The following is a 25,221-nucleotide window of genomic DNA, read 5'->3' on the forward strand; positions in this document are numbered from 1 at the left end:
CCTAGCAGTTCAAAGACATGCAAATGTGAGTAGATCAATAGGTACTGCTTCAGTGGGAAGGTAATAAAGGTGCCCATGCAGCCATGCCGGCAAAACATGACCAGGAGATGTCTATGGACAACAGGCTTGTAAACGGAACAAGAGCACCTCCCCATGACCAGAGTTGAGCACCACCTCCAGAAAGCAGGAGATGAAAGGGGAAGCCTTTACCTTCATTCTGTAGTATTTGTATATCATTGTTATTCCACTGTATTAAAGGCACTGAATGTTTGCCTATCTGTGTATGTTGTAATCGGTTCTCAGTCCTCTCAAGAGATAGAGCAGAATATTATTATTATTATTATCATTATCATTATTATTATTAGTAACACTATTTCATTGTATTTAAACTTTTACATGCACAACACAAATATTTACTTTTTAATATATTCATATGTATACGTATTTGACTTCTTTTTCAGTTCTATTGTATTCTGTCATGTCATTGTTTGCCACCTTGAGTCCCTATGGGGAGAAAGTTGGGATCAAAATATAACTAGCAGTATTACTAATAGCAATATGTCTTTAGTATAAATTGTTCTATCCCCTCAATCCTCTAGAACGAAGTCATTTAAATAGGGAATCATCTACAGATTTATGGAATACTAGATTCAGACAGTGGCCCTGAATGTGGGCTTAGCCTAGTTAACAATCCCCCAAACTGCCTCCAAGTGCATTGTGCCTTAAGATTCTTCACCTTACAATTACCAATTTGAAATCTAAATATGTACAATATATATTAAGTAAATATCCCCACTTGATTCTGAATGCAGTATCACCCCCACCCAGAAGTCCTGCACACTATTAGTAGTGTAGTGGCTATTCTTCTAACACTTCCACTTCCAAAAATCCCTTTGTCCTATGCTTCTGTCCTAGTCCCTTTATTTTGTCCTTTCCCCAACATAGCCCCAGAATCCCATGATCCGCTTCTGGAAAATTCACCTCTTTTTGAAGTTCTGGACTGAACTCATGCGGTGGTTTGATCAGACGAGTCAGGAGACCTGGAGAAAAGCACAGGGAAAGATACTAATGGAAAGAAGAAGAAACCTTTGATAAACCAACTGCAGTATGTATGTAGCCAAAACCAAAGCTCAGGTGCAGTTATGTGTGGAAATCAAGAGCACTGCCCAACCAAATGCCCTCATTACCTGTTAGAATGTGCAATGTTTTGACCTGTGCAAAAGGTTTTACAAACATTGCTGTATCCTGCATTGCAGACTGTTTTTAGTTGCATGTTTTTTTATCAGCATACCAACACATATGTTTGATGTGAATGCTTAGAATCAACAAGCCTTCCTCGATGCTCTTAAAGAAAAAGGACCATCCTAGTGAACTTTCCTCTCTCCACCATACATAGGCAATGTTTGGTTCTCCCCCAACTCATTCTCTAGGTTACTAATAGATTGTTACAATTGGCTTCTGCAGGTTTTTTTTAATTAATCAGATGCTGTAGGCACAACCAATGTATTCTCCTTTCCCAGATGGGAATACCAGAATGCTGGAGGAGAAAGCACATGCACATTTCTGCTTGCCTCAGTTTTTCTTTTCATGTATAGTAACTTCCTTATAGACAATGTACTACAGCAACCTGTCTTCTGGTAAGCCACACATCTCCTTTTACAGGATTAAATGTGTCATACCTCCTGTTCTCTAGTTTTTCTTCTTCCTTATTCCTTACCGATGAAATCCCCTGTTCGGATGTCGGCCAGCATACCAATGCCTTGAATCAAGAAATAGTTTTCTAAGATCTACAGAGATACTCACAGGAACAACCCAGCAAGCGAAAGTCCAAAAGTGGCAGGCTAAAACACGGAGCCTCAATCAGTGGCCGATACCAGATGAGAGACTCCCTCCTGGGCACACAGAAGACTGGGTGACTTAGAATGCACTGAACAGACTGCCCTCTGGCACCAATCTTAAGAAATAGGGCCACAAAGTGGAGTCCACGACATGCAAGTGTGGAGAAGAGCAAACCACAGACTACCTACTACAATGCAGCCTGAGCCCTGCCACATGCACAATGGAGGACCTTCTCATAGCAACACCAGTGGCACTCCAAGCAGCCAGCTTCTGGTCAAAGGACATTTAATATAATGCCAAGTTTTTAAACTTTCTGGAGGTTTTTTTTTAATAATACATTACAACTGTATGTTTGGTTCATTCCTGATACGATAAAAAAAATTTTTTAAAAAAAAACCCAATAAAATATTGGCACCTTCCATTTCCCTAAGCACTCTCAGTCCTCACTGGTCCATTTGGAAGTTAACTCATAGGATTTTGTAATTCCACATATTTCAGAGAAGCAAGATGGACTATCTGTATCCAAGTGGATATCAAGCTCTCCTTTCCTGTTCCAACATATATAGATGACTACAGAAATGTGTAATCTGTTTTTATTTTGCTAAGGCATTAAGGACACCGCATTCGATCCTAATGACAAGAAATACCAACACCACCTTTGTACCTCCAGTAATATCCCATTTGACCACTATGGGGTGCCACACTGCATAGTTTTCACATCAACAACCTCAAGAGTTTTAGAGTTTCAATGAATGGATACTCTGCCCAGAAATGGTAGAAAATGAGTTATTTAAAAGGTACAAAATCGAGAAATGCATTGCATCATGCCATGGGGACTAGGGCCCCTTCCACACAGCTGAATAAAATCCCACATTATCTGCTTTGAACTGGAATACATGGCAGTGTGGACTCAGATAAACCAGTTCAAAGCAGATATTGTGGGATTTTCTACCTTGATATTCTTGGAAGGGCCCTAGAAAGAACCACTGATGGTAGTTATCCACACACCAAGTATATCCTGGAAGGTAAAATGCTTGGCTCCTGGGGCTGAAATGAAAGATGCTGTTGCTTTTTGCTGGATCATTGTTTAGTAAGAGTGAGGAATTGGTTGCAGGTGTATTCTCAGTGTCAGTGCCCATAAATTATATATAAGCAAGCTCAGAATGTTTTCCCCTGACCCATATATATCGAGGCCTGAAAATCACAGTGTCGACAACCTTCATTTCAAAATTATGTACTATAAAGGAATCAACATTGTTGTTGCTGCTACTACTAACATCTCCCATTCCATCTTGCATGTTGTGCATTGATATATATGGGATGGCTGGATGACAGGCGGAGATACTGCAGCCTGCAAAGCAGAGTTCTTATCACAGTTATTTACATTCGGCTTTATAAGGTCTCAATCTCAGGACAAAGGTGGAGAACCTTGGAGGAAGAGGAATGCCTTGAAAACTTAGTAAGTGCACATACACATATATTTGGACTTTGAAATCTGAGAGTTTGGATTGCTCCTTCCCTGGCAACCCTAATTTGCGTAGTACTGGTTTGGTTCTGCTCTATTTGCATGAATATGTTTCCTGTCTATTCAGAGCTGCTTCTCCTCTTAATCCTGTTTTCACAATGGCATTGGGTTTATAATAACCTTAAGAGCAAATACTGGATGAAAGGTAAATTGTAAATGAGGCAGTGCTATCCTATGCTTAGAGATAGTTTGCAAATACTGTAGCTACTTGCTTCCTCTCCAGTGATCAATAGAGACTGCATCCAAATAAGCAAGTGATGGACTTTTTAAATAAATGTGTAAGAATTAGTTCTTTAAAAAAGAAAAGAAAACCTAGCTTTTTTGTTGTGGCTTCAGATATGCAGTAAATGATTGGTCTACACTTACTGAATATAGGGGTGAGGTTATTTTTCTCCTAACAGACTTTGCAGCAAGGAAGCACTATGGAGCTGGCCCAAAAGACACAAAGGTCCCACTGGCAGGATATTTCACACCAAAGCCAAAATGCCAGTCTGGAAGGGGACCACTTCAATGGAAATGAAAAAAGGGGGAAATACCAATCCAAGAAACAGGAAGAGAACACTTTTGTGGGACCCGTTTTTTGTAGTTAATCTACTGGGAGAATGGCCTAGCAAACTTGCAAGGTGCAATTCCATTGACATCATGAAATCCTCAGATTCTTCATGTTCGTTTCTAGAAAAACATGTTTCTTATAACTGTTATTGCACTGCCAACCGTACAGTGAAATAATTAAAGAGAAATTATGTGCAATAACGACCGGAATGGCTTTTAACTATGTCCTCGGATTGCGTGATTTTAATAATGTGTTTTAATGTTTATATGGCTTTTAATTTTTTGTCTTAATGTATATGTTTATTTTATTGTCTGTTGGCACAGCATCAAATTGCTGCTGATTGTAAGGCCTCTCTGAGTCCCCTTTGGGGTGAATATACAAATATAGTAAATACAGTAGAGTCTCACTTATCCAACATAAACGGGCCAGCAAAATGTTGGATAAGCGAAAATATTGGATAATAAGGAGGAATTAAGGAAAAGCCTATTAAATGTCAAAGTACTTTATGACTTTACAAATTAAGCACCAAAACATCATGTTTTACAACAAATCAACAGAAAAAGTAGTTCAATACGTGGTAACATTATGTAGTAATTTCTGTATTTACGAATTTGGCACCAAAATATCACAATGCATTGAAACAGTTGTGGATCCGGGCAGGAAGGAGACTGCGTTGGATGAGCAAAGGTTGGGTAAGTGAGACTCCACTGTAAATAAATAAACAAAGTTTGAAAAATGCATAAATGCTTTCAGCCAATGTCAGCTACCACAAGGCTCAAACTGGAAGTCCTATGGACTATGGTGTCCTTCCCATGCTTTCTTTATTCCCACAGTTATTTGAAGGAAGGTGCTTCAGGCTGGACTATTCACATGGCCCTCACTCTTATCCTCCCCACCTAAGAAACACAGTGGCCAACAAGTAACTGTGATGTAAAGTACCAAAATTAACTAACTTCCTCGGACAGAACAGTCACAAAAAAAAATGACCAGTTAGTCCTCTTCCCTACCGATAAGCAATACTCGGTTTACATGGGGTTTCTTCACCCTTAAACAAACATAGCGCTCTTTTCCACTTCAATATCCTGGGGTGTTTTGTGGTTTGGTGGGACATTGGAGTGCTCTGGTTGAAAACTGTAAATGTACCTTCCAATAATAATAATAATAATAATAATAACAACAACAACAACGACTTTATTCTTATATCCCGCCACCATCTCCCCGAAGGGAGTCGGGACAGCTTACACAAGGCACAAGGTGCCTAAAAACAGAACATAAATAAACACAGTATAAAATACAATAAGTAAAAAAAACATATGCATATAGAACACCAACCAAACTTCTAATCCCAAAATCCACTAGGATGCAAGCTATGGTGGAAAATTGAATCATAGTACTATAAGTCCCTGCTCATCTGGAGGTAGCTATGTACCTCAGACCCCAATGCTGAACATCTTAAATGAACAGCTATTTTTCTCAGAACATTTCAAGGCTGAATTCAGAGACAGGAAGGGGCTTTACACTTCACTTCTTCACGCTACTTCCATCTGTGGACTAAGCCAGATGAATCAACAGCCTCTTGATTTTGTTCATAAATAAAAAGTTATGAAGAGAGGCTGCCAGTTTGAGCAGAGGAAACATCCCACCCCAGCCTTAGACTCCTCAAAATCACACCCCATCCCAGTTTGTCTATGGATGTAGAAGGAAGGGAAGGGAAGGAGAAAACCCATAGTTGTATACAGTATATTGCTTTGCTTGAATGTTTACCGTATATGTGTTCTGTGATCCGCTCTGAGTCCCTTTCAGGGTGAGAAGGGCGGAATATAAATACTGTAAATAAATAAATAAATCTCTGCCAAAAAGTGCTGGTGCCTCGCCAAACTCCAAATCTCAGGTTTCCATAGGACTGAGCTATTGCGGTTTAAAGTGGTTTTGAACTTTATCTACCCTATAGTGTAGATGCACCCTTGACTGAAATAAGGTAAAGGTAAAGGTTTCCCCTGACATTAAGTCTAGTCATGTTCAACTCTGGGGGGTGGTGCTCATCTCCATTTCTGTGCCGAAGAGACGGTGTTGTCCTTAGATGCCTCCAAGGTCATGTGGCCAGCACAACTGCATGGAGCACGGTTACCTTCCTGCCAAGGCAGTATCTATTGATCTACTCACATTTGCATGCTTTCAAATTGCTAGGTTGTCAGAAGCTGGGGTTAACAGTAGGAGCTCGCCCTGTTCCCTGGATTCAAACCACCAATCTTTCGTTCAGCAAGTTCCACAACTCAGCAGTTGAACCTGCTGCACCATTGGGGGCTCAGAAATAGAGTTGATTTAGACCTGGCTTTACGAACAAGCGTTTGGCTAGGCAATGCAACTAATTAAGGAAGACGGTAACTGAACATAGGAACGGCACAATGACTATGAGAATGGATCTGACTTTAACGGAGGCGCTATATATGTTGTTTGTTGATTTGTCTGTCTGATGTTAATTGTTGTGGAGCGACATTGTCGTCCCAGTTGTTGTATTGCTGTGTTTTTAATTGCACTGTAAACCGCATTGAGTCGCCCGTCAAGGGCTGAAATATGCGGTATAAAAGTGAAGCAAATAAATAAATAAATAAATAAATAAATTGTGCAGTGAGTGAGCTCAAGGGTGTAGCACCCTGTTTGTGCAATTATATGATCCAGTATAAGTGCACTGGTGTATATACAAAGCCAAAATGCAAGTCTGGAAGGGAACCACCTTCGTGCTACGCTGAATGAGTATAGGATCTTGTCTGTTAGAATTATCACTATCAGCCCCGATCTTTAAAAACCAGTCTACCTTTGTTTGTTGGTTTAAGATGTTGCCATCTTCCCAAAAAGAGACACAAGGCAGCTCACAATTTGGGTTAGAAAAAAAGCATTTAGAACAATGGGCAGTACAAAAAGTGCTAAATAATTCAGTAATTATGTTGAAAACAATAATTTCATACAGTCTTAAAATTAGTTAAAACATAGTAATAATGATAAAAGTATAAATACAACATTCTCCAAATTAAAGAACTTCTGCACCAGACTCTTCCAAGACCTGCTGGGTAAACAGTAAAGTCTTTCCCTACTAATGGTAGGGAGCAGAGAGAGGGTCAAGATAGTTTTCAACGGGAGAGAGTGCATTGGTCTGGGAACAACCGCCGAGAAGGCTCCCTCCTGTGTCCTCATCAAATATGCTTGTTATTTTGAAGGGATAAAGAAAAGCTGGCCCTCAAATATCTTAAAACTTGGCCAGGCTGATACTGGGAGATATGGCCTTTCCAATAGTCTGGACCTAAGCCATTTACAGATCATAGGCAATCATCCTGAACATGGAGCTCTAAGGGAAGATAAAATCAGCCTCCCACCATTCTCCATCTGTGTCTGGAAAAGATTTAGTATCACCCTTCCTAACCTTCAAGTAAGCTTCCTTTTGTGGTTCTTATCTGGCTGTGAGAAAACTCCAAACTGAGTAAACTGTGACAAATTGCGAATTAGACAAACTGCAAGATTCAGTGGTGATATGTATATACCCTTTGGCCTGTCATCACAGAAGTACGTTCAGCATGGCTAGGGGAGCAGGGGCATTAACTTGAAATTATCATGTGCAAAGAAGTTTAAAAATCTGATTTTTAAATTAATACACTGTATGGTTGCAGCTGTAAAAATATTGTATGCTCAAAAATGGAAGAACGTGGACTTGCATACAAGAGGAAATTGGATCTTAAACAGGTTTCAAATGGTAGAAATGGACAAATTATCTTGTATAATTTCAGAGAAGTCTGTAGACAAGTTTTTAAAAGACTGGGAAGCCTTTATAAACTTTGCTTATAAAGAGAAGGGGGAAAATGAAGATGCTTGCAGGATTTGAATATTAAATTCTGCAATATTTTTGAAGTTCAAAACATCTATTTCTTTTTTTATTGACTATTCTAAAGCCTTTGACTGTGTGGATCATAATAAATTGTAGCAAGCTCTTGGTGGTATGGGGATATCAAGTCACCTTGTCTGTCTCCTGAGGAATCTGTATAATGACCAAGTAGCAACAGTAAAAACGGACCATGGAACAACAGACTGGTTCAAGATTGGGAAAGGAGTACAGCAGGACTGTATACTCTCACCCAACCTATTCAACTTGTATGCAGAACACATCATGCAACGTGCAGAGCTTGATGAATCCAAGGCTGGATTTTAAATTGCTGGAAGAAACATTAACAACTTTAGATATGCAGATAATACTATTCTGATGGCCAAACGCGAGGAGGAGCTGAGGAGCCTTCTAACCAAGGTGAAAGAAGAAAGTGCAAAAGCTGGATTGCAGTTAAACATAAAAAACCAAGATTATGACAACCAGACTGATTGGCAAATAGAGGGAGAAAACATGGAGGCAGTGACAGACTTTGTATTTCTAGGCACAAAGATGACTGCAGACGCAGACTGCAGCCAGGAAATCAGAAGATGTTTACTTCTTGGGAGGAGAGCAATGACCAATCTCGATAAAATAGTGAAGAGTAGAGACATCTCACTGGCCACAAAGATTCACATAGTTAAAGCAATAGTATTCCCATGGATGTGAGAGCTGGACCATAGGGAAGGCTAAGTGAAGGAAGATAGATGCTTTTGAACTATGGTGTTGGAGGAAAATTCTCAGTGTACCTTGGACCACAAGAAGATCAAACCAGTCCATACTCCAGGAAATAATGTTCAACTGCTCACTGGAGGGAAGGATATTAGAGGTGAAGATGAAGTACTTTGGCCATATAATAGACAGGAAAGCTTGGAGAAGATAATGATGCTGGGGAAAATGGAAGGAAAAAGGAAGGGGAGCCAACCAAGGGCAAGATGATGGATGGTATCCTTGTAGTGACTGGCTTGACCTTGAAGGAGCTGGGAGTGGTGATGGCTGACAGGGAACTCAGGTGTGGGCTGGTCCATGAGGTCACGAAGAGTCAGAAATGACTGAACGAATGAACAACAACAAACAAGGAAGAAATTGAGGCTATATATATATTACGCAACAGTGAAAAGATGGCTACTTTTTCAGAGATAAGTCTTTAGGTTGGAAGGTGAAAAGAACATTTTAATTTTTTTTAGTGGAGGGAAACTAATTTTAGGAAGGGGGGTCACATAAGTAATATAAAGTGTTTATAATTTATTAGGGTTGTTTCTACTTTTATGTACCATCATATAGTTATACTGCAATGATAAAAAGAATGGAAAATTTTCAAATGTAAGAAGAGGAAATTCACTGGACTCATGCCAACATTGTTGGAGAAATGTACACACCTTACTGGAATATGATCTAAATAGGATTCAGAAGAGTAATATTACCCTTCTACCGACAAAAGATGTGGGAGATTAAGAGAAAAATGAAAAAACTGGATTGTAATCATATTTAGCAAAGACAGAGGAAGTATCTTGAAGAGAAAGAACTGATAGTCTAAATGCTCAGATTTAAGAAGGGAATGAAGTGTTTACACTCTGCATGCTATCATGAAATATGATCTAAATATGAGTCATAAAAGCCATTTACAGAAAGGACGAATTCTTGTACTAACAAAAGATGTGGGGAACATTTAACACTGGCCTTCTGTTCAACTCTGAGTAAGTCAGAGCTGGAATACAGGAACTAGCCTGAGTAACTGAATTGCACACACAGTGTTCAGAGCCCAATTCTGGGGTATATGAATTAATAATAAAGCAGCAAGTCTACACATAACATATTAATCACAGAAATAACTTAGCCAGTGCCTCTAATGTGGCAACTGATAGGTCATGGTTTTCTGACTGAGGAATGGTCGTGCTTGAACACAGGGTCTTATGCTTTCTTCATTAAGGCTTGCAGTAAAATTAGACTTTTTTACACTTTAAATTTTTGGTTGGTTGCATACAGCAAGTCCCATTTTCTGTTCAGATATCAGTCAGCATGCCAGTGCCTTAAATCAAGAAATGGCTTCCTAAGATCTACAAAGACACTCGCAGGAACACCTCAGCAAGCAAGAGTCCAAAAGTGGTAGGCTAAAACGCGGAACCTCAATCAGTGGCTGATACCGAATGAGAGACTCCCTCCCGGGCACACACAAGACTGGGTGATTTGGAAGGCGCTGAACAGGCTGACACTACGAGATGTAGAGCCAATCTTAATAAATGGGGCTGCAAAGTGGAGCCCACAAGATGCATGTGTGGAGAAGAGTAAACCACAGACCACCTACTACAATGTGGCCTGAGCCCTGTCACATGCACAATGGGGGACCTTCTCACAGCGACAACATAGGCACTCCAAGTAGCCAGTTTCTGGTCAAAGGACATTTAATATAATACCAAGTTTTTAATTTTGCTTGTGTCTTTTTAAATACATTATAACTATACAGCTTCTGATATGACAAATAAATAAAACCACTTTAAATGACAGACAGGTGCACTTTTGGTTGCAAAATTGTTTAGCAATATAAGGGAAATTGGGAAGTTCAACCTCAGAAGCAAAGAAACCATATTATGAAAGATCAAGAGAATCCAAAACCCTGTCCCGCTGAGTAGACTAATCCCATGCAACTTGATCTATAAGCAAACTTCGAAAACCTTATAATGTGGAGCAGAAATATAGAGAACTTTGTTGGTAGCACCTCTGTCCTTCTGTTCAGTAGTGTCTCCACATCATTTCTGTGCTCACTGCACCACTTTCTTGATATCGTTCCTACCCTTCCCCCACCACATGTTCTCTATTTTGTTTTTGGAAACCTGCTACATGGAAATTTGTTGTGTTAATCATTGACAGAAGCTGGAGCAGTTTCCTAGTGCAACCAGAAATGTTGATACCCAAGCCTTCTGTGAAGAGTGCAGTTCCTATGAAAATGGAAAAAAACTATCTTCAAACCAACATTATAACCTATTCAAGCTCCCAGTGACAACCTATTAACTCTCACTCATGGATGTGGCTCTTAATGAGACACGTTGCATTATCACAGAATGTCTACGCCCAACACAGCTGGAGAAATTATACTGTTGACCTGGTATTGCACCACCTAATATCCACAGGGAAGTAGCTGTCAGCAATAAAAGAACCAAAGCATTGACATCCCTGGCCCATCCTCTGTTCAGATATCAGCCAGCATGCAATGCCTTAAATCAAGAAACAGCTTTCTAAGATCTACAGAGATACTCCCAGGAACACCTCAGCAAGCAAGAGTCCAAAAGTGGCAGAACCTCAATCAGTGGCTGGGACAGGATGAGAAACTCCCTCCTGAGCACACAAAACACTGGGCAACTTGGAAGGCACTGAATAGACTGCACTCTGGCACCACGAGATGCAGAACTAATCTTTAGGAATGGGGCTACAAAGTGGAGTCCGCGACATACGGGTCTGGAGAAGAGCAATGAAACTGGAGCCTTCCCAAGGGCAGCCCCATTTTCCTAATTGTTTGTGCCCCATATCCCCAGAGCTTGAAAATGTTACTTTTCTGGACAGGAGACCCTGGTATACCTGCCCACTTTGGCCAAAAGCCAAGTCTGGAATCTCACCTCGTATAGCTTCTCTTGGGACAAATCATATTTATCTTGCTAACAACTGATCTGAAGGTGGGAATAAAGGTTGCAAATGTGACCAAAATGAAGGGATGAATACAGCTTGTAAATGGGATCAAAACAATGACGGCAAATAATCCTGAGAGATAATGTCATCAGGTGTTGGACTGAAAATAAAATGGTAAACAAGCATTACCAAGTGCTAGACTGGGACTCAGGAAATCAAGGTTCAAGGCCTCAATGAGCCATGAATTCTCTTGATGATCTTGGGTCAGTCACTTCCTCAGCCTGGAATACTTTTTACAGATTTCTTACGAGGAAAAAGAGGAAAAAGAAGAGATACATGTATATGTGGTACCTTGAAATCATAGCAGGAAAAGTAATATACATCTAAAATAATAATAAAATGAATCAGCCAGTGTAATGTAGTGGTTTGAACATGGGGCTATGATTCTGGAAACTAAGATTCACATCTTTACTGGGGCAGGTACAGTAACCCTCTTTAGGCTAGTCATAGTATCTCAGGCTCAAGGAAAGTAATGGTACCCTCTTTAAACAAATCTTGCTGTACATTGGAAATGATTTGATAGCACTCAATAATATATAAATCAGATTGGGAGAATACATTTTAAAATATTGGATCAACGTACGGAACTTTTTGATTCAAAAATCATTGCTCTGAAAGTCAAAAGCAACACCAATATATTAACGCTGGGTAGTTCCCAGTAGTATTACTTAATCTTTGACTGACCAAAACATGGATGTTAGGAGTCTACCTGTTTAGACCTGGAGGGAAAAAACAGAAAATAGCAGGAAGGTCACAAAGGTTAGGTTGTAGAATTCACCACAAACTGAACAAGAGTCAACATGCAGTCACTGTTCCTACAATGATTCAACATCTTGAGTTGTATCATAAAAATTGTATCCAAGATAACAGATGAGAACCTAGGCACCATTCTTACTGCTACACAGGATGAAACAAGCATGCACACATACATTCATGGGGCTGGAGAAAGTTTTGGTTGGGTGTTTGGTAAATTGGTCTGAGATATCCTGAGGCCCCTTCTACACTGCCATATAATCTAGATTATCAAAGCAGATAATCCACATTATCTGATTTGAACTGGATTATATGAGTCTATGCTGCCATATAATCCAGTTCAAAGCAGATCATCTGCTATGGCAGTGTAGAAGGGGCCTCAGAAAGAGAACTTTTATCAGAAGTCTAGTTACTCTTGCATGAAACTTAAATGCTCCAATTCCAGCCCAGAAGAACTGTCAGAATGATCTTTTTACATCTGGGATCAGATCCTGGGATAAAAGGCAGTATGGAAGGGACCTGGACCTGTATATCACAGACTTGGCATCCTTCTTCCTTCCTGTAAGTAACCTTTAACTACTTGTGACCACCGATTTTCCTTAATCCTTGGCTATTGCACTCCAAAAACTATGAAGGCCTTGACTTTTGACTACTTTTGTATGCCCATTCCCTAGTTTATGAGGTTCTAAGCACCTTGTTAGCCTTGTTCTCAGAGGGCCCTTCCACACAGCCCTATATCCCAGAATATCAAGGCAGAAAATCACACAATATCTGCTTTGAACAGGGTTATCTGAGTCCACACTCAGGTAATGTGGGATTTTCTACCTTGATATTCTGGGATATAGGGCTGTGTGGAAGGCCCAAACTGTCACTGATTAATTTTGACCATTTCCAAGTCCTCACTTTCCACTTCAAACAATAGGAACACTATGTTTAAGAATGATATTAGTTACAGTTACAGTCTGGAACAGCACACTTTGGATTCATGTTGACAATGTGTAAAGTGCATTGAAGTAGAGCCATTCGCCTTACAGAAAATTAACCTGGAAGATTTAGAATCACCCAGCGTGACAATGTCCTTTTCTCCAGTAACTTGCTGTATTTTTCTGTCAACCTGACTCATTTTATTGGAGCCATAGTAGGTTTGGGCAATCAAGGAGGTAGGTGAAGCTAGTTCAACTCATGTTAAATTAATTTTTTTCTACTTCATACATATTATGTAGTTAAAGAAACAGTGTCCCTGCCACCACAGGCAATCATGAAAGTTTTGTAAACCGTACCACTATTAGATTTTTCCTACTACAGGCAGTGCCCAAATTATGAAATCTTTACATATACAGACAGTCCCCAAGTTATGAACAAGATAGGTTTTATTCTTAAGCTGAATTTGTATGTAAGGTATCTATTTAAAGCCTAACTTCAGCCAAATATACATATATTTTAGCTTTCTAGAGTATAAGGAAGGGTTAACACCCCTGTGATGTTTGTTTTGCTGTCTCTGCCCTTGTTCAAAAGATTTCACCTATCTTTCTGTCCCTGTGACAATTGGGTTTTGAAAAATATGGTTTACTGTGGAATCAAGGATTGGTCAGAAAGCGCCAGTGGAGAAACCTTTCCCCGACGATAACTCTTCCAGGAGTGGATTTCCCTTTGAGGAGTAGATACCTCTTGCTTCCTGTTGTCTCAACCCTGTTTTTTGTGGCAGAATGAAAAGCACGTTTTTACCAGTCCACACACTGTCTTGCCAGAAAAAAGATATGCCACGTAGATGATCAGTAAAGAACAAGGAGTCTACTCTTTGTAATGCAGAGCAAGTTCACAGTCATGTGAACAGTTGCATTAAGTCATACAATGTCATTCGAGAGAGATTGAAGTGGTCCTTAGGTGTTCATGTGGAAGATCTTCTTCCAGCACCAAAAAACTGTCAATGTAAGCTCGTGCACAGCTAAAGCTTAAATATGTAACTGTTGCCAGAACTCCCAGGCTCAGCTAGCCTCTTGAGCATCGCCCAACCCATGAGTTTGTGCTTTGCATTTTCAGTTAACACTCTCACCAACTGATTTTTTTTACATGCTCTAACATCCTTAACTATGAGTCGTTTGTAAGTCAGATGTTTATAACTTGACTACCTCTATTCTTGTTGCAGGGCAAGGTTACATTTTTTGTTTTACTCTGTATCAAAATGTTTCAATCATCTCTGGATCCCACTCTCCTCTAACATTTTTTAAGTCTTCTACTAAAAGGCTGGACACTATCTATCACAAAATTCCATAAATCATAATGGGTTCATAATGCAAAACATGATGTTCCTCCTGGGACTTCTCTTAGCCTGCATATAGATATTGATGGAAAAGAGAGTGGGTCTGCTCACTTCTTTTGCAGTGAGTTCTGTTTCCTGCTCCGTTTCCTCCTCATAGATTTTTTTAGTGTGAAAAGTGACTTGAGAACTGCAAGTTGCTTCCAGTGTGAGAGAATTGGCTGTCTGCAAGGATATTGCCCAGGGAACGCCCAGATGTATTTTTAATGTTTTGCCATCCTCTAGGAAGCTTCTCTCATGTTGAGCTGGTGCTGACAGAGGGAGCTTATCCGTGCTCTTCCCGGATTTGAACCTACAACCTGTCGGTCATCAGTTCTGCCGGCACAAGGGTTTACCCCACTGCGTCACTGGGGGCTCCTCCTCATAGATACAAAAGCTGAGAACTGAATGATGATCGTTGCTGCTACTGCCATGCTTTAGCCAAAATGTTTTTCTTTGCTTTCCTTTTGAAGTGGCTGCATGACTGACTCTCTGCTCAAATGCTTGTTTAGAACAAGACCCTCCTCTGAGATTGACACAGCCAGTCCTCGCTATGCAAAGCCCTCCTCAAAGAAACATCTTGTTAACTGGCACAAGGGTTGATCTATCAGTACAAAGAAATCTGGCATCTGCTGCAAGCCAAAAAAAACAGGTTACCCCCGTTACAATCAAAGGAAGAAAATGAATGTGCCAGAACACAATAAGCGCACTTTCACATTTGATTCAGAGCTAAAACTAGCATACACCCATGGGGGGAGAGAAAGATAATTATGCAATGTCACACTAAAACCACAAGGCATCTTGATGCAAAACATTTTGATTTTTAAAGAATTTTTTAAAGATGCTAGTCATTGTAGTTAAAGAGGAATGTTTGGAAAATTTGATGGAAAATATTAAAGATCTTACAGCAAAGTGGCAGGCAATGGGAGTGGGGAGGAAAAAGCTGAAATGCCATGCAGCCTTATTCAAGAGTAAATCCAAACAGAATTCACTGGAGCATACCTCAGGAAACAAGTTAAAACCTGGCCATTCAAACAGGCCTTTAGCAAGTGACAGAAATGCACATTAACATCTTATCATGACAGTTAGAAATGAAGCAGCCGAATTATCATTGATTGGTGCAATGTGCTATTGTGTGGGGGTTTAAGTTTTAATATGTTTAAGGCAGTGTTTCTCAACCTGGGGATTGGGACCCCTGGGGGGGGGTCACAAGGGGGTGTCAGAGGGGTTGCCAAAGACCATCAGAAAACACAGTATTTTCTGTTGGTCATGGGAGTTCTGTGTGGGAAATTTGGCCCAATTATCTCATTTGTGGAGTTCAGAATGCTCTTTGATTGTAGGTGAACTATAAATCCCAGCAACTACAACTCCCAAATGTCAAGGTTTATTTTCCCCAAATTTCATCACATGTTCACATTTGAGCATATTGAGTATTTGTGCCAAGTGTGCTTTCACAGTGCTCTCTGGATGTAGGAGAACTACAACTCCAAAACTCAATGCCAGTACCCATCAAACCCTTCCAGTATTTTCTGTTGGTCATGGGAGTTCTGTGTGCCAAGTCTGGTTCAATTCCAGCTTTAGTGGAGTTTGGAATGCTCTTTGATTGTAGGTTAACTATAAGTCCCAGCAACTACTACTCCCAAATGACAAAATCAATCTCCCCCTATTCAAATTTGAGCATATCCGGTATTTGTGCCAAATTTGGTCCAGTGAATGAAAATCCTGCAGATCAGATATTTACATTACGATTCAGAACAGTAGCAAAATTACAGCTATGAAGTCGCAATGAAAATAATTTTATGGCTAGGGATCACCATAACGTGAGGAACTGTATCAAGGGGTCATGGCATTAGGAAGGTTGAGAACCACTGGTTTAAGGGGTTTTAATATGCATTTATATGTCTATTAATTTCGGTGAGTTTATATTGTTTTATTTGTTTATGTATAATGGAGCATTGATTTTCCCCCCTATATATATGATGTACATAGCTGAGTCCCCCATGGGGTGAGAAGATTGGGATAGAAATGAAGTAAATAAGTAAATAAAGAAATACTTCTGAGTAAACATGGAGAGAGTTGGACTGCAGGTTTACATATAAACTAAGCAAAGCTTCCCAAATCTGGCTCAGGTCTTTCAACATTTGAGGAAGGAAACACTGTATTACATTACGAATGTACCCGGAAGAAAAAGGGTACTTCTATCTGCCAGACACAGAAAGTGTATGAACTTTACGCCCTTAGTCTTTGTCATACTGTTCATAGTTTTTACTATGCTGAGAATCACTATTGCAAATCACTGCAAAAGTTCTGTTCTTTGTCCTGGCCAGAACAAATGTGTAGGTACACAAGTGTGGGTTCTTGTTGGAGCAGCAACGGGACCCCCAAAATCACACCTATTCCAGTTGCCACAAATGCTTTATGTGTCCCTACAAAGTTTGAGGAAGGGACTTCAAAGGCATTGCTTGCCCATCCTGCTATTTATGGTAGTTCTGGCCACGAATAGAAATGCAACAGAGTAAATGAGTTAATTATTACACACTACAGAGAAAGCAAATCTACATTCCACTATTATGTATCCCATTTTTATGTCCCACAGCAGTCTTTGATGATAGAGCATTACCAAGAGTCCCTCACTATATGTCTTACCTTGTGGGAACGTGTTGGGTTGCACCAACCCCAGGAAAGAGTGCACCATACTGAACAAGCCCTCAAGGCCGCCACTTGAATTGCTGAGTTGTGGTTCATATTTAGGCTGGGTGAGATTTGACAGAAACATCTTTGCAGGGTAACTGAACAGCACAGTCTCAGGTCCTGAACAAGTTTAGAAAGATTTCAAAGAATTTCAGGAGTTTTCCGCCATAGAGATTCCTGCTTCTCTCTGCTCTGAATGGGCAACTGGCCTCTTCAGTGGTGTCTCTTCATCCTCTGCTGATATGTAAAGTACTTGAAAGACTTCTCTCCTCTGATCCCAGAGAGCTGTTTATTCTGCCTGAAATCGAATAGAGATATTAATGTTTGGGTAAAACCCAGCAACCAACCAGGAAAAACCCAAATAGAAAAATATCAGTGCATCTACTTCCTTGTCAGCAATGGGATGTAGTGGAAAATGTGGTTAATATGGGTGGTCTGGAGCCTGGATATGAGACATCATCTCCCAGGATACAATATTCGAACAATGATAAGGAAAATGCACAAACACTCCCTATGTCTACTGTCAGCCACTCAAAAATAGCGGTTACAAAGGTTTGCATAGGTCTGTGATGGTGAACCTATGACACGCGTGTCAGCACTGACACGCTTAGCTATTTTTGATGACACGTGGCCACATGCGGCCACATACAGAGAACTACACCTTATAAGAGCCAATCTAATTCCATCCTTATCTACAAATTTAACATCTGCATGTTTGAGCATTGTTCACTCCATAACTCAGCATGGATTATACATTTTTCTTATTTAAACTATAAATATTGGCAAATTTATGTTTGTTTTCTCTCAAAGTTGACACCCCACCCAAGTTATGCTCTGGTTTTTGGCAAATTTTGACACACCAAGCTCAAAAGGTTGCCCATCACTGGCATAGGTGCTCACCAATAGTTCTACTTCATCCTGGAGATACATTTATTTATTTATTTATTTATTTGTGACATTTATAGCCCGCCTTTCTCAACCATACGGCAACTCAAGGTGGGTTACAGATTGGCACAATTCGATGCCATACATTCATGAAAGTCAGCATAACAATATAAAACATATATAAAAACCATTAAACCATTAAATGACTCTGTCCTGAGCTCAGTGCTATTCAGCATTTTATAAATGAATAGGATAATGAAATAGAGCTTATCAAGATTTCAAATAACACCAAATTAGGAGGACAGCAAATGGATCATTCCATGCCAAGTGGTCTAAACCATCCCGCCACCATGTCTCCAGTTTTCTTCACATTTCAGTTGTAGCGCCAGTCAGGTGTTAAAAATTTGATATCTCTAACTGCAATACTTGCTGATCTAGACTCTCTTATCTGAAGGGTAGTCACTCAGTGTGCACACAACATTTAACAAAATGCCATTTTGGGGGTCTAATAAAATTGAAACTAAATGTATAAGTATGGCTAGTAAACTGAAATCCTGTACAGTTTTTTCGGCTGATTCAGATGAAATTCATGTTAACATTATTGATGCAAAATCCAGTCAAACAAGTTGACTCAAAGTGTGCATCAAAATGTGTCGAGACTCATCATGACAAATTTTGACCAACGTTCAGACTGCAACCATTTCCATGCAAACAAAGACACAGACTTGAAATTTTGACCAAGCATTATGCTTGTGCTAGACATAATACTGCCACATTTGCAACTATCCAGCATCCATAGCTGTCCTGAAGGATCTCTTCACATTTGGCACTGTGAGTGCAAATGGTAAGATCTACTAAATTTCAAAGCCAATCATTAAAAAAAGAGCTTAAATATGCTTGTGAATAGTATCGCCTGAAAGATAAACTTTTGCTCTACAAGACTGATATGTTTTTGTTTTGCAATGTGACCATTAAGTATCCATTTACAAAGGTCAAAGTATGTTATTTTTTGTGCATTTATGCTTTACGCATCCTCATAGTCCTACTAGTTCATTTTACTGGCTGCTAAGGTGCTGAGCTGCTAAACTTGCTACCCGAAAGATCGCAGGTTCGAATGCAGTGCTGTGTAAGCTCCTGCTGTTTGCCCCAGCTTCTGCCAACCTAGCATTTCAAAAACATACAAATGTGAGTAGATCAATAGGTACCGCTTCGGCGGGAAGGTAACAGTGCTCTATGCAGTCATGCCGGCCACGTGACCTTGGAGGTGTCTATGGACAATGCTGGCTCTTCAGCTTAGAAATTGAGATGAGTACCAACCCCCAGAGTCGAACACGACTGGACTTAATGTCAGGGGAAAACCTTTACCTTAAGATGCAATACTTGCTGGATTCCAGAGGATGCCTAAAGCATAAAGCAATTTTCTAGCCATCCTTATACATTTAGTTTCAATTTTATTAGACCCCAAAAATGGCATTTTCTTAAATGTTGTGTGCACGCTGACTGACTACTCTTCAGATAAGGGGTTCTAGATCAGCAACCATTGCAGTTAAAGACCTCAAATTTTGGGAAACCTGACTGGTGGTACAGCTAAAATTTGAACAAAATTGGAGAACATGATGGTGGGAACTTTAAAAAAAATGTTTAGACCACTTGGCATGGAATTGCCCAAATAGAACAATGGACAGAATCAAAATTCCACATGACCTAAACTGATGAGAGAGCTGGGTCAAAAGTAACAAAATTAGTTTCAAGAGGAAAAATGTGAACAAAGCTACACTTAGGAAATTAAAATAAAATAAAATAAAAATACAGAGATATAGGATGGGTGACACCTGAATGGACAACATGCGGTATATATGTGGAAGGTACCTAGGAGTCAAAATCATGGCCATGAGTCATGTGTGAATCAGTGGCTAAAAATGCCAATACAGTTCGAGGCTGCTTTATTAAGAGTATAATGTCAGACCTCACCTGGAATATTGTGCCTAGTTCTGGGCACCACAACTTAAGAAGGATATTGACAAACTGGAAGTAGTCAAGAGCAGGGCGACCAACGATTTCCTATGAAAAATAGTTTAGGGAACTGAGTGAGAGGATAGGTTATGAGATGACATGAAGCCATGTGTAAATATTTGAAGGGATGTCATATTGAGAATGGAGCAAGCTTGTTTTGTGCTCTCAGTGTCAGAAATGTAAATTTCTGTGTGTAAATACATGTAAACTCATTGTATGTTGACACTTAGTGTGGAATTGTTTTATACTTATTTTGCTTTCCAAAGCAAAAGCTTATCAATCCATTAAATGATGAACTGAAACTGCAGGGAAATATATTCCACCTAAACATTAGTGAAATATGGTGCCACAGAGACTGGATGGTCATATTTTGTGACTGTACATTCCTGTATAGCAATGGTTCCCAACCTTTTTTTGGCCAGAAACTACTTGACTAGGGACCACTTTGACCAGGGACCACTCTCCAACATTAGTACCAAAAAGGTTACAAATCAGTTTTTGGTCAACTTTAGATTCAGTTTGGTTATTTGGGGTGCTGATTCAGAAAATTGCATTGGATAGACCACATCAGCTCTAGTTTCTGATACAGAACATATGCCATCCAGTAGTTGCCATCTGCTTGCCCAAAGAAAACAACATTTAATAATCTAGAGCTGGTGTGCTTGTAGTAAACTTTAGTGGGTAGTCAGCCTCTCCCCTCCCGACATTCCTGTTGCCTCGACACTATAAGCGGGTTTCATGAGATCACTCACTCTTGTTCTCACGTGGTTTCGAGGCAACGGTATAGTAATGATGAGGCTGTGGACCATATTTTCGTTCTTGTGGACCACAGGTGGTCCATGGACCACAGGTTGGTAACCACTGCTGTATAGACTGGATGGTCCTTTTAGTCTTTTCCAGTTCTATGATTCTATGAAATATGAAGGAAACTTACTTTTCTTCACAGCATACCAACATGTTTGTTGCAGTCATGTCAGTGGACATACTTAGGCTCAGTTTTGTAATTTCAGCCCAGCAAAGACATTTTAGCACAAGTATGATGTCAAAACAGAGCCTGATCTCTCCTAATTATCCTAATTATCTCTCTTTTAATAGTTGTTTGATAATCCAAGAAGAATCTAGAGAGTGCATCTTGACCTCCACATTTTTACTGAAGATAAGTTGAGTCATTTCGTGTCAGAAGCAACTTCAGAAACTGCAAGTCACTTCTGGTGTGAGAGAATTAGCCATCTGCAAGGATGTTGCCCAGGGGATGCCCAGATGTTTTACCATCCTGTGGGAGGCTTCTCTCATGTCCCCACATGGGAAGCTGGAACTCACAGACGGGAGCTCACCCTACTCCCTGGATTTGAACCGCCAACCTTTCAGTCAGCAGTCCTGACGGCACAAGGGTTTAACCCATTGTGTCACTGGATCATCAGCCAAAACGAGTGCTATTGTCAGAAGATGGCATGGAAGATGAAGGACTGCCTGAAGTGTCCCACTACCATGTTCTATGTCAATTCTCCCCACAGATTACTATAAAGACAAACACTGGAGCACAAATCCAAGATCTCGTTCACAGAAGCAATTCAAGACATTTTGCTGCTATGGGTGGAATAACAGACAACATACAATATTTAACCAATATACGCAAACACTTAAAAATGACATGGTTTTGTTTTGGGCACATGAAAAAGAAAATCCCCCCACCTAGTTGGTTACACGGATATCCAACCTTCCTCCCAAGAGCTCAAGATGGCATGCATGGCTTTCTTCCCCTCCAGATATATATATATATCCTCACAAGATCACAGGTTGGACAAGGAGTGAATCAGGTACAAAATCATCCACTGAGTTCCATGGCTCTGTGGGGACTTTAACCTGGACTCACACATTATAACTCATTTACATCCTATTTTTCCTCCCACCACAAAAACACAAAGCAGCAAACTCCACATTAAAATACTGAGAATGTTCTAATGCATACAAGCTGAAGAGGTACAAATATTCTTTGAGTGTATCTTCACTATACAGTTGAAACAGTTTGTACCACAAATATTCTACTGCCACAAATCTTCTACTGCTATCTATCTATCTATCTATCTATCATAAGGCCTTCTGGACCCACACATCTAACAAAGTAACTACTACACCACAATGAGCATCCCTACTCTGGAAAACAAAATCCCTGTTCCTTTCCAGTACACTACTCTCCTAGGCCACAAAACTGGTTTTGAAGTGCCTTTCCTCTTTCCTGATAGTAAGAATGGTGCAACACAGAATTAAACAGTGAACTATTTGCTTCCTTTTCATGATATTTAAAACCTGATACCAGAAGCTATCTCTGTCTAATGGCTCTGGTGCCTCAACAGAATGAGTCAAAGGAACCCCAAGAACAGGTCATCTCCCTTACTGCATGCCAAAGCAAATGAGGCACCATATATTCTGGCATATAAGACGGCTGGGCGTATAAGACAACCCCCAACCTTTCCAGTTATAACATAGAGTTTGGGATATACTCACCATATAAGACTACCCCTCTTCCAACACACACCAAAAAAATTTTTAAAGCATCAGATTTGATTTCAATCTGGTAATTTTCCTATTACTGTACCTCCTTGTCTGCCTCTCAGATCTCGCACATGCGCACCTGCACCACTTCACTGCAATCTTCAGGAGCGAGATCTGAGAGGCAGAGAAGGAGGTACGGTAATAGGATACAAGGGCGGGCCAGACAGGTAAAAGAGGTGTGTTTTTCTGGGCCCAGAGCCACTCTATCTCTTTTTTCCCATACCCTAGGTGTCCCGGGACTGTATTTCCATATTAATAGGATCAAGTTAAATTTTCTTTCCAGGCTTCCTGGAAAGTTTGGCAATGGCTGGCCTAAGCTGCCTGGTCCCATCCTAAGCACCAAAACATCATGTTTTACAACAAACTTACAGAAAAAGCAGTTCAATACATTGTAATGTTATGTAGTACCGGGACTGTGGCGCAGCTGGCTGGGAGTCAGTTGCATTAAGATCACTACTGACCAAAAGGTCATGAGTTCAAAGCCAGCCTGGGTTGGAGTGAGCTTCTGACCAATTTGTGTAGTTTGCTGTCGACCTTTGCAGTCCGAAAGACAGTTACATCTGTCAAGCAGGAAATTTAGGTACTGCTTATGCAGGGAGGCTAATTTACGATGCCATAAAAATCTCCAGCAAGCATGCAAAGAATGAGGAAGTACTTCATCAGTGTCACAAATGGACGGTGAAGTGACAGCTCCCCTGGAGGCTGGAATACCCTCATGAAAAAGCTGGAATGTTAAATAGCCTCGGTGTGTCAGTCTGTATATGTCGTGTGTCTGTGGCATTGAATGTTTGCCATGTATATGTACATTGTAATCCACCCAGAGTCCCCTGTGGGGTGAGAAGGGCGGAATATAAATAATGTAAATAAATAAATAATAGTAATTAGTATATTTACAAATTTAGCACCAAAACATTGCAATGTATTGAAACAGCTGTGGATCCTGGTGGGAGGCAGACTGCATTGGATAATAAAGAACGTTGGATGAGTGAAGGTTGGATATGTGAGACTCTCCGAGAGATAGATAAATAGATAGATATAGAGCTGGAGTTACACTTTAAAAATGTATCTGTTCTGACTGATGTACAAATTCAACTACAGAACCTATCTTGTTTGTAACTTGGGGATCGCCCAAGTGCTTATAGCTCTGGGTTGTTGTAGGTTTTTTGGGCTGTATGGCCATGTCCTAGAAGCATTCTCTCCTGACGATTCGCCTACATCTATAGCAGGCATCCTCAGAGGTTGTGAGCCCTCACCTTCCCTCCCTCTCCTTTTTTAGGTCTGATTCCAAGCATTGCAGAGCATGAATACTCAACCTGTAACCCTTAGGCGTGGGTTTCCTGAGACCTGGACTGTATTTCCATATTAATTAGTATCAGGTCAAACTTTCTTTCCAGGCTTCCTGGAAAGTTTGCCAGTGGCTGGCCTAAGGTGCCTGGCCTTATCCAAAGCCCAAGAGGTGCCCCTTCCAAGTGTTCCCTCTCACCTGCGGCTGGGAGCAGCACAATGGAGGAAGGAGGCGAGATGTGGGTCCAGCTGCCGGAGGGAGAGAGAGAGAGAGCCAGAGAGAGGGAAAGAGGGAGGGATTGGGGAGAGACGGAGCAGCCCTCCCCTGGGCCCGCCTCGCCCGCCTCCCAGCCTTTCCATCCCTTCTCTGCGTGCTTCCCGACTCCCGCAAACTTCCCCTGCCCCTCTTGAGCCCTCCCTAGGAGCCCATCCGTGGGAAGTTCAGGAGGGGGGAGAGGACCTTCCCGCTCCCGACTTTCCCACGCATGGGGTTGTAGAAGCACGGAGTCAAAGAAAGCGGGGCTGAACTCACCTGGCGCTGCGGATGGCGCCTCCAGGCTCCCCATCGCGGCTTCGAGGAGGCTGGGCCCGTGGGAAGAGCCTTCCCTCCTCCTCCACCTCCACCTCCTCCTCCTCCTCCTGGAGCCAATCCCCTCCGCCCGGAGGCTGCCCACTCGCCTTCCCCTCCTCGGGTCGCCTGGCCACGCCTTGACCCTCCCAATGGATGCCCACCGGCTCCTCCCCGGCCGGAGAGCAACTGAGGACGGCCAGGCCGGGGCTGTTTGGTCCCTGCCCAGAAGGAAACGCGGAGGCGCGCCAGGAGCCCTCGCCTTTCATGACTTGGGGACACTTAGACTCCCTTCCTTCCGTGGTCTCAAGGTGGCATTGCTGCCTCTCTCCTTATTTCAGTGTTTCTCAACCTCCCTAATGCCGCCATCCCATAATACAGTTCCTCACGTTGTGATGACCCCCAAAATATAATTATTTATTTATTTATTATTTATTTATTTATTGTGTCAGGGGCAACCAGACCATTGTATTACATTTCTAACGGAACAAAACAAACAAACAGATAAAAAACACAAAGTTTGCAAACTTGGTAGTTGATTAAATGTCCTTTGACCAGTATCTGTCCACTTGGAGTGCCTCTGGTGTTGCTGCAAGAAGGTCCTCCATTGTGCATGTAGCAGGGCTCAGGTTGCATTGCAGCAGGTGGTCTGTGGTTTGCTCTTCTCCAC

At 41.0% G+C, this 25,221-nt stretch overlaps 1 protein-coding gene across 3 annotated transcripts in view; it reads right to left on the reverse strand.

The window, feature by feature from the left end:
• LOC132770875 (prominin-1-A-like) overlaps positions 1–24,616 on the reverse strand; it is a 53,919-nt gene extending 29,303 nt beyond the window's left edge. The window contains exons 1-4 of one of the 3 annotated variants that reach the window (XM_067465866.1): positions 24,516–24,616; positions 20,105–20,194; positions 17,204–17,546; positions 982–1,040 (exon numbers count right to left, since the gene is read on the reverse strand). In XM_067465866.1, coding sequence (XP_067321967.1) covers positions 982–1,040; positions 17,204–17,333 — 189 coding nt within the window. In that variant the 5' untranslated portion in view covers positions 17,334–17,546; positions 20,105–20,194; positions 24,516–24,616. Of the gene's footprint in view, positions 1–981; positions 1,041–17,203; positions 17,547–20,104; positions 20,195–24,182; positions 24,300–24,515 lie in introns of those variants that run through there. The other 2 variants (XM_060768245.2, XM_067465865.1) reach the window with 2 other exon arrangements.
• Positions 24,617–25,221: the final 605 nt, after the last annotated feature.

Source organism: Anolis sagrei, chromosome 3 (assembly GCF_037176765.1).
Source record: "Anolis sagrei isolate rAnoSag1 chromosome 3, rAnoSag1.mat, whole genome shotgun sequence".
NCBI classification, from domain to species: domain Eukaryota; kingdom Metazoa; phylum Chordata; class Lepidosauria; order Squamata; family Dactyloidae; genus Anolis; species Anolis sagrei.